The sequence below is a fragment of the Borostomias antarcticus genome, assembly GCF_949987555.1.
Source record: "Borostomias antarcticus genome assembly, chromosome: 33".
Taxonomy (NCBI): Eukaryota; Metazoa; Chordata; class Actinopteri; order Stomiiformes; family Stomiidae; genus Borostomias; species Borostomias antarcticus.
In genome coordinates, this window is record NC_140266.1 from 2,616,617 (window position 1) to 2,627,090 (window position 10,474).

Below are 10,474 nucleotides of genomic sequence, written 5' to 3' on the forward strand. Positions count from 1 at the left end.
GCTTTCATCGTGTCGTGCTGCTAGTCTTCCCCTCCCTCTGGAACTCCTACCAGGATCACATGGAAGGACACGGAAGCCAATTTACTGTCCCTGTTGTGATTTGTGTTATTCCATGGCCGCAAGCAACTATGGTGCAATAGAAAAGCAGACTAAACTTTAGAGCTAATCTTTAGGCTGTGAATGAAATTAAATTAATCCCACAGTGTAGGCTATGATGATCATTATTGATCAAAACAAATTAATGGAAAGTCTCTTAATTTGCATGTATTAAAAAAAAAAAAGATAGCCTATTCGGTTCGTTCTTGCAGGCTCTGAGTTTACTAACACTATAATTTCGCACAGAATAACCATTATGTGATATGAACTGGTCCTGTATACTGTATGTATGTTTACAATGTATGTTTACAATGTTTCTATTGCAGTTGTAGCCCATGCCTGTCTGCGCGCCCAGGGTGGGAATTGAACCCTGCGCTTCTGCTTGGGAGGTGGATGCACCAATAGGGACATCTCTTTTGGAGGGATGGTCAGCGCTTCTTTGAGGAGTGAGTTTCACCAGCGTCTCCACGTTTCACATGGTTACACACTCATCCCTCTAAACTCACTCCACACCACTGGGCATCCGGGTCACGGCACCATTGTAAGTAACCCTCCATTTCGGCATGCCCATGCCGGAATTAGAACCCGGGGTCGGCCGCTATAGGCGGGTGGAGGCGCTGACAGTTACACCAATAGGGACATCTCTCTTGGAGAGACTGTCAGCGCTCCTTCGATGAGTGAATTAGCTACCCCACGCTCACAGAGCGTTATGGCACACTTCACTTATTTCCCCATTAAACCTCCTCCATGATACAACGTTGACGCGCCCAAAAGTTCTGTTGTCATCAGTAAACAAGTTTCCGATTGGACTGTTTACAATATAGCGTTCTCTGTGGGGGAGCTATGTTGGGATGGGCCCCAAGACAAACAGGGATGGCTGGTGGCCCATTGCTACCCACTCCTGTCTCTCTGCTGCGTCGGGTCCCGGCCCAGGGAGGCCAGCGAGGTTCCCACAGTCAGTCATGACACAGCACATATCCCAGTAGTGTTCCCATCCATCTCGTACACATCCATTTTATAAATCCCCACTCCGGAACAGCCAAGAACATCGAGTTGGAATCATCTCTTTTTCCTGGCTGCTCTGTGTGCCTTTCAGCACAGTTCCCCGTCGCATCTTAACGTCCACACACAATAAGTACAGTGTGATGTCGTTATTGAGATATTGGGAGTTATTAGAGTGGCCCCCTGTACCTTTGTTGTATTTGATGTGTCTGGAGTTCTACTTGAGTGCAATTAGTTGTACTTTAGTGCCATCTGCTGTTATGAATAGTCAACATCTTCAGGGTTTCAGAAATGATCTGGCTATTTGTTTTGTGGTTTAGTGTACAGTCATATTGGTCCCTTGCAACACCAACACACTACAGCAAATAATGGCCACAAAGAAATCACAAGTCACATTAAAGGAATTTAAAGGCGGTGGCATATGAAAAATATCACATCAACAGCAAAACAGATAGCATCATTGGTTGAGTTCTCATGGAGGGTGGTGTCAATCAAATGACCAAATAACGATGCATAGACATAATGAGTGTGAATGAATTTCAAGTCTCAACATTGTGTTCCGTTTATCCCCCTGGACTGTAATTCTAAACCTTGTAGTTCGTTCTCATAGATCAGTCTGTCAGAACTACAAATCCCTCCCTGTGTGACATCACTTCCCTGCCTTCCCCCTGAAACTGTCACTTCCTCTTCTCCTGTATAAACCCCCGACCCCTCCTCCTGACTCTCACTCTTGCCTGGAATCACTTCCGGTGCGAGGGTCCGCTTCTGCAGAATCGTAACATAGAATAAACTATTGACTTTGTTTAAAACCAGCTTGATCGACCACTCAGCGTGTTCATTGACAATCTAACTAAAATAAGGATAAAAATCCTTTACAATATGGCGACGGTAATGCTCTAAAAGGGAACGACTGCTGGACTTCGTGTGTGTTTTGGGCTGCATTCACGGACGCGTGTCGTCCTTTTCTCAAAGGACGGGGGGAATTCAATCTCGGGGACGCGTCTAGTTGGTGCGGTTTTCCCCCGAGACCCGAGGCAGCCTGGAATTTGCTGGAGTCTGGTACGTTGTTTTGAACCTAGTTAAGAGTGGTCCTTTTGTTTGTTCAGCTGTGTGAAAACTTAGACAATAGTGTTTATTCGAGCCGGTGTCGCGCACACGTGTCCTGGTTGTTGTACATGCATTTCTGTACATGCATTTCTGTTCTTAAAAAGCCGGTTGTTGACCGCGTGCCCGCTTAAAATACCTAATGTTCTCCCTGCCCTATATATCTAACCAGGGTTAGGTTTTTGTTTGCGACGCATTTTACAGCGTTATCAGTACTGATAGTGGAGTACTACACAGCGTTATTACTCTCGAAAAGCCTTACACGGAGGTGGCTGTTACACTTCGAGAACTTTTAAACCCCGGGTGATTTGCTTTTGTTAAGTGAGTCGAGTAGGCCTTGTTTTGTTTCATTTTGTTTGTCTTGTCTTGGGATTTCAGATCCTGGGTTTTTGTTTAGTGTTCTGCGTTTTGTGTTTCATGTGAAGCTGAGGCTTCTTCAATGTTTGGTCCATTGTCAGATCCTGGGATGTTTGAGTCTACGCCAAGGTAGATCTGTTTTTGTTTTGGGATTTGAGGTCCTGTTTAACTGTTGAAACCCATAGTTATGTTGGGTGTTTTGGGGTTATGCTGGGTTTTTGTTTGTGTACGTTTGTGATTGATTTTCGTGCTAGCTGCGTTCTAGCTAGGCTACTGTTTTTGTTCTGCTCAAACTAGCTACAAACTAGCTATCTTCTCTGTTCTATTGTATTCAATGTGCTAGCTGCCTCATCCACATGTTGATTTACCCACGTGGTAGTTAGTTCTATCCTCTGTGCCACGTGGTTAACTTCCTGGTTTGCTGCTTGTGTGAAAAAAAAAAAAAGAGAGACTTCCTGTTCCTCTTTTCCATTTGAGGGTCGACCATTTTGGCTTCTGTTGACTGCCATCTTGGGAAAAAAATATATAACAGGATAAAAAAAAAAAAACAAGTATCTCTCAGCACAGCAGTAATTTGGTTGACTAAACGTGTTTAGTTTTTTTCTGTAACTTTTTAATTACATTGTTTGTTCTCATATTTTCTTTTAAAATGGGAGTTATTTTTAGTGCACTGAAGCATGTGTGTGTGAAGTGAAGGGACAGATAGACCCTCTTCCTGTTCTGACCTCTTATCCAAACAAGAGTTTTGTTGTTTCAGGCCATGTCCCTTGTTAAGCAGATTTCAACCAACCCCCAATACTGGCCCCTCCTCCTTATGACACCTATCCAAACAAGAGTTTTGTTGGTTCAGGCCACGTCCGTTCCTGTCCTACCAAATGGTATCTCTACGCCTGATACCTCTCAGATAACGCCCTTACCCCAAATAGGGATGCCTGAAATAACGGCCCCCACACCTCCCTCTGGTTCCTCTTTCATTGACCAACAAATTGCTTCTCCTATTTTAAGCCCTCCTGCTGTGTCTCAAATTGGTCTCTCTGTGACCCCATGTCACAATTCTGACCCTTCAGTGTCTCTGCCCCATCCCTTTGTTTCTGCTTATAACTCAAAAGCTGACCGTACAGGTTCTGCTGATTCTTTTGATCATCTGGCTAATGAGTTTGGTAAACTATGCTTGCCAATAATCCGTCTGCTAAGTGAACAATGTGAAGCTGAGATAAGAAGGGACTCTGTGAGACGAGCTGCACAGTGTAGGTATTTCAACAATACCGCTCGCACTAAGCAACTACCGATGGGAGAGAAAAAACAAGATGGAGGCTATAGAGATAATCAGAGATATTCACAACAAAACAGCAGGGTTAACAAATCTGATCAGCGCTGTTATTTTTGCAACCGCAAAGGACATTTACAGAGGACATGTAGACTATATGCTAAATTTCAAAAGTCTTCTGTTAATACTCCAAAGTGAAAAAAGTCATATTTGCCAATATCTTAGTCTGATACATATTGTCTGACGACCCAATTTTGAGAATTTTGTTTTGTTTAAGATTTCATGTTTTACTGATTTCAGATGCACATTCATTGGTTTTGAGTTTTACAGAGAATTGACGTTCCTGGACTACCGGATAAATGCCAAACCGGTTGGAACCGCAAGTATTTTAATAATTTGAAATGACTGCCACTTAAAGTTGTGTTAGATGATGCTAACTTCAACCTCAATTCACTGTATTGTCATGTTAACTTAATATGCTCAGATACATATTCTTGAAAAAAAAAAAGAAAAAAAAAAAGAAAAGACATCACTCCAATTTATCAAAACTGCGGTCTATGATTTATTTTGTTATGTTTATGTGCCTCCGGCGCATAATTTCTAAGAATTGGTGTTACCCACAAGAGTGGTGAGAAATTGAAATGTCTTTTATTTTGTCTGTCTTTTATTGTATGTAAACTGCCCATGCAGCTCTGTCTGTGAGTCTGATGGCCCACAGAGACAGCTGAATGGTAAAATAAATGTGTCACGTATTATTTCTGAAGTTTGTTTACAGAGGAGAGACAGGCACGGGACGAGTGATGGAGGCTACTCCAAGACTTGGATACAACCGGAGTAACCAAATTCCCATTTATATGGGCTGACAACTTGGTTCGTGGGGACGCTGGTCAACCGCCTCACCCCCACGTTGCCCAACTGACTGTGGGTAAGAGATAGATATGATCTAGGCTAAATTTAAGAATAGTAACCAAGTGGTTGTCAGACCCAAGGAACCATCACGTCCTAAGCGTGCTCATAACCCTCTGTCCTCAAAATGCAGAAATGTGGTTATTGAACTTGAGCTCAACTTATAACACCCATAGTGTTCTTTTGAGAGCGGTTTAGATAAATGATATTTGTTCATGATTTGAGAACCCCATATGAAGCTATTCATTTATTGTTTTGGTTTGAGTAATGCATTTTTTCCATTTGTTCACCCTGATTTAAGGGAATTTTTGTTTTCACCATTAGAGGGCGCTGTTTTACATAATGTGTTGGTGCTCCCCTTTTTAAATGATTATTTTGAATAACAATTTCTTGTTAGAAACAAGGACTCATGGTTTGAGGATACGAATATGTTGTTTTATTTTAGGAAATGGCCATAGAATTTCTAAGACCTAAATCTAATTGGTGCGTGAGCAGGTTAATTACCTTGGTCACTTACTAATGATAAATAAACAAAGGCTGCTTGGTAATAGACTACTGCAGAGTCTATCCCTGATTTAGCAGACATAACCCTCATTAGACAAAAGCTAGCTCCACTTGACAAGATTACATGGACTGACGAGCCCGACTGGTTTTAAAGATGACTAATGCACTCTGTTTAAGTATTTCTGACTAAAAAGACTTGACTCTGTTAAAAGGACTTGGGTCCTACTTGAAACCAGTGGCTGCTACCACTGACGCTGTTTTAGACCTAGTAGCATTGCGAAAGCGATTTTATCCATGTCCTGCATGTTGTGACTATTCATAATTTACATCGCACCTACACACAGCGTGGCTGCTGCTTTAATAAGACTGAACTGTTGACCGTGCATTTCAAAGATGCACTGTTCTTAACTCTGCTTCCTCCTCCAGAAGGCAGAGAGACATGACTCAACATATTGAACGAGATCAATTAAGCCACGCTCAAACCTCAGATATTCTCCTCTCACTCTGATTTTGAATGAATGCTCATTTCATAGTTAGCATAACCTATACTGCATATTCCATGCTTTCATTATGTTTTCAAATTAGCACACTGACCAGATCATGTTTCAAAAAAGAGGGGGAGTAAAGGATGTTATCAAGTTAACTGGTTGTTGCTAATGAAACAGACTAGTAGTAGTGAAGAAGGTAGTGAGGAAGTTGAATTGAAGGCAGTGAGGAAGTTGAATTGAAGGTAGTGAGGAGGTTGTAGTTGAAGGAAATTAGAAAGTAGTTGAAAGAACGAGATGCAGAGCTGAAGAAGAAATGGTGGCAAAGGCCAAGCTCCTATTGAAACCTCTGATCCTGTGTCCAGTATCCTGTGTCCAGTATGGCTGCTAACTCCGCTGCTAAAAGCTGCGGTCCGGTCCTGTTTTGTCTATGGTGTGTCTCTCATCTGTGGATTCACAGGTCTGCCGACCTGAGAGAGCCGACCTGCATCATTTCCAACCAGGCCAATGGGTTGTGAGCAGAGACCTGAAACCAGAGTGCCCGTTGGCTGGGCCCGTACCAGTTCCTGCTGCTAACTCAGACGTAGCAGAGAGGACTTTGCGGGTACACGCCAGCCACTGCAGGCTGGTTCCAAACCAGGACGAGGCCACCCGGCCTGAGAATTCCAACAACCAAGATGCAATATCCTGTGTCACCACCAGGGCGAAAGCTCACTCTCTGGTCTCCTCAGATGAGAAATCAGACAAAGAATAACGCACTACTTTTCCTCATTGCTGTCAGGAGGACAACTCTGACCACCACTTCAGCAAAAATCATGGGCCACCACACTGTGGCTTCCTCTGAGGAGGAGCTATTGAAAGAAGTGACCTTGCCTGTCACCTCCTTCTCAGGATCATTATGGCAACGTGGACAAGCGTTTGTCCTATTTGAATGTTGCACTCCACTTGACTGTTGAGACGAAGATGAATGGAAAATACTACATTCTGCATATATAAGATTTGAAAGCAACAGAGATTTCCAGGTTATACTGTTGAAACTGTGACTGGAGTTTAGTTTAGAGTGGGTATAGAAGTATTGAAAATTCATAATTATAAAGTTGATCTTTGTAGAAGCTGTTCCAGACTATTCTCAGGGGACTGTGTTTAACTGTGTTTAACTGCTATGCACCTAACTACATCAACCAAGTATCAAAATGAAGCCTAACAGAATTGCATCCACAGGGCTGAACTTGAAAAGCGAGTTAAACAATTTGAAGTGACCTCTTCAATACATCACAGCATGTATTAATATTTTCAAATACAACACATAGATTAGGACAAATTAGTGTTTAAGCAGATTTATGAGATGTGGAATTAAGGTTCAGAGAGCCATTCCAAATGGCGTATTTTTGAGCTATAGGGAAATAGCGTATTCAACTTTAAATTGCAACAGTGTCATATGAATGTTATCTTGCTCATGTAATGTCCAGGATTAAGAAGATTGATCACACTCAAATGCAGGGAATTCATCAGCAATCAAACTAGACACCATAGAGCTGTCTCGAATTTTCTATTTAGTTTCAGTATATTATTTCTCTCATGAACGCATGACACATGATCGCACAATACCAAGTAATTTCAGCCTTAGCTACAGAAGTAAATTACATGGAAAAGATAGTGCTACAAAATAGACTTCCCTTAGAGATAATACTGGCTATATCTGCTGTTCGGTTAGTTCAGATCCCAATGCTACATTGAGTTCCATGAAGCAAACGATAAAGGTATTCAGATCTTAGATAATGTTCCTTAATGGAATGCTTTTGCAAGTCCTGGATATTCTCAAATATGTGTGTTTTCAGTTGTATGCATGTTCTTCATCGTTATTATCTTTTAAATATTCTTAAGTGTATGTTTAAATGCTGTTCCAGATATGCCTATGCTGCCTAAATAATGATAGAAAAAGTTAAATTTACTATTAATTCAATTCAAGATCTTGATGATGTCTGTGCCATTGACATTGACTATTTGGAATATTTTGATACATAATCTGTTGGTTCTAATTTGAATTTAAGGGTTTTCTTCTAAAACAAATAGGGTTTTCCCACTCAGTCATGAATATATGATGTCTTAGATTAATGATCATGGTATCTTTTTACCTTGCTTATGCCAAATTAAGGTGAGGAGTTTTGGTAAGTGATTGCATATGAGAAGAAAATGATCTTGGTGTGTTAAATAACTTGAGTTTGTTAAATCTTTATTATGCTCCACCTGGTGGAGAAATAGATTACTTCCTTTCCATGTGTGTAGAATAGGGTTTTTTTTCCAAAGATGTTGGATTATTTTTATGATAGGCCTATTTTATAATTTGATTTCACATTGTTGATTCTTTCATTTCTATTATAGTTGTGGATATTTAATCCACAAAGTGGGGAATTGTGAATGAATTTCAAGTCTCAACATTGTGTTCCGTTTATCCCCCTGGACTGTAATTCTAAACCTTGTAGTTCGTTCTCATAGATCAGTCTGTCAGAACTACAAATCCCTCCCTGTGTGACATCACTTCCCTGCCTTCCCCCTGAAACTGTCACTTCCTCTTCTCCTGTATAAACCCCCGACCCCTCCTCCTGACTCTCACTCTTGCCTGGAATCACTTCCGGTGCGAGGGTCCGCTTCTGCAGAATCGTAACATAGAATAAACTATTGACTTTGTTTAAAACCAGCTTGATCGACCACTCAGCGTGTTCATTGACAATCTAACTAAAATAAGGATAAAAATCCTTTACATGAGTCACTGGTAAATCTGTGGATTGCCGTGCCACATATTTATTGATATCTGTACAGAAAACATTGGTCACCGGATCATGCAAGCAGTATTGAGTAACATTACAAATAAAACACTACGGAGCCAAACAAATGAACCCACGTATATTACAAAATAAACTCCTGAGAAGACTGGTACATACAAATACATTACAACATGTTCGAATTCACTAGGAACAACATGGCAGTCATGGGTAAGCAGACACAGTGGTGGTGTAAGTTGGTGTAAGTTCTAGACACTATGCGTCTTTTACATACAGGAAGTATTGATCTCGAAATGCACCCGCCCCCTTATTTAAACTTAGTTGTAATTGACCGGTTAGGGTTGAAGAGGAATCTTTAAAGAGGTCATAGAGTAATATAAGTACTGTATACAGTATGAGTGACGGTGGTCCACAGTCACACGGAGGTGTTATTGCACTAACTGTCCCACTGTCTTTATGAGAAGAAAAAACCCACACCATTGCATATGTCTACACAGCACATGGGGGTTACACAAGCTTCACCAGTCACAGCTGGTTAATATCCAGCTGAGAAAAAACGCACGGTCACAATAAGGCTACAACATCTATTGCAGAGAGGCAACGGGGGTTATAACTCAACATTGATATGCCCTATGCTCCGTGATCACTGCTCTGGTTGGAGCCATGCATAAGAACGTAACAGCATCCCCTCCTCACGCGGACACACTTCGGGGTTTTGGACGAGGGCTACGGCGCCGAGCCGCGGTCGGCGGCACGCCGAGCCAGAACCATCACTGAACATCAACACTCAACTGGCTTCACCAACACGGAGACAGAGGAGTTGAGGAGGGGAGGGCAGGAGGTATACAGTACAGTTAACATACAGTTCATCTCAGACCGGGGGGGGGGTCACGCTTGTGTCAATCGAGTGGTCGCCAGCCAATTACGGGGCGGTCGGTAGGACGGCGTCTAGTCGGAGAAGAGGCTGGCGAAGGATTTGCGCAGGTTGCGGATGGTCTCCGCCTTGGCCTCGTCCTCGTTGCTCGAGCGGAAGAAGGAGGTGTCGCTGATGGCGTTGAAGGCGTTGGTCAGGGACTGCGATTTGCTGGGGAAAGAAAATGCACAAAAGATGGTTAGGAGAGTTATTTTGCATTGGCAAGGACCTCACGATACGATACCCACCATCATACTGTACATGGGTGGCGATACGACTGTTTCAAGATACAGTACATTGCGATACGATACCGCGATATATTGCAATACTCTACATAATTTACTGATATTTTTTAAAAATAGATCTGAAAATACAACTCTGTCCCCCGGCCCCTGGAGGAGATCCTGAAGGTGGAGAGAATCGGAGGACATTTTGAATCCATTTAAAACATTAATAACGTATCGATGATAATATAATAATAATTTTTTCCTTCATTTTGTATATCTATATCTATTCCCTGTCTTGTTCTGTATTTTTCTTGTGCCAAAAAAATAAAAAATAAAAACATATATACAGTATATATTATGCATTGATACAAGGGGACACAGTATCAGAAAAAAATATAGTGAACTACCGCTGTATCTATTTTATAGCATAGCCCTCTATGGCATCAATATTAGAGTCAGTATCATCATATTTTAATACCCATTCTGGATGTGAGTGTTTTATGTGTATCTTATTAACGGTTATAGAGGATATCCCAGGGAAATGTTCATAACCAGTGGTTTAAGACTCTTACTTGAGCAGTGGATGGGTTTTCTGTTGGGGCTGTTCCTCAACAGGTGGCTGGGCTTCAGCTTGGGCTGAACCAGGAGCTCCTTCTGGCTCTGAGGCTGGGGCTGGGGCTGAGGCTGGGGCTGGGGCCGGGGCTTTCTCTGGGGACAGGGCCTTGGATTGGGTCTGAGCTCTAGCTGGCGACTGCGCCTTAGCCGGGGACTGAGGCTGGGGCTGGACTTTGCCTGGAGACTGCGGCTGCGGGGCCGAATCGGAGGCCTGA

At 42.3% G+C, this 10,474-nt stretch overlaps 1 protein-coding gene across 1 annotated transcript in view; it reads right to left on the minus strand.

Moving 5' to 3' along the window:
• Positions 1 to 8,516: 8,516 nt before the first annotated feature.
• syn2b (synapsin IIb) overlaps positions 8,517 to 10,474 on the minus strand; it is a gene marked incomplete at its 5' end in the record, with an annotated part of 48,444 nt that continues 46,486 nt past the window's right edge. The window contains 2 exon segments of the mRNA XM_084460663.1: positions 8,517 to 9,588; positions 10,217 to 10,474. The exon segment at positions 10,217 to 10,474 is cut by the window's right edge and continues 640 nt beyond it. Coding sequence (XP_084316789.1) covers positions 9,453 to 9,588; positions 10,217 to 10,474 — 394 coding nt within the window. The 3' untranslated portion in view covers positions 8,517 to 9,452.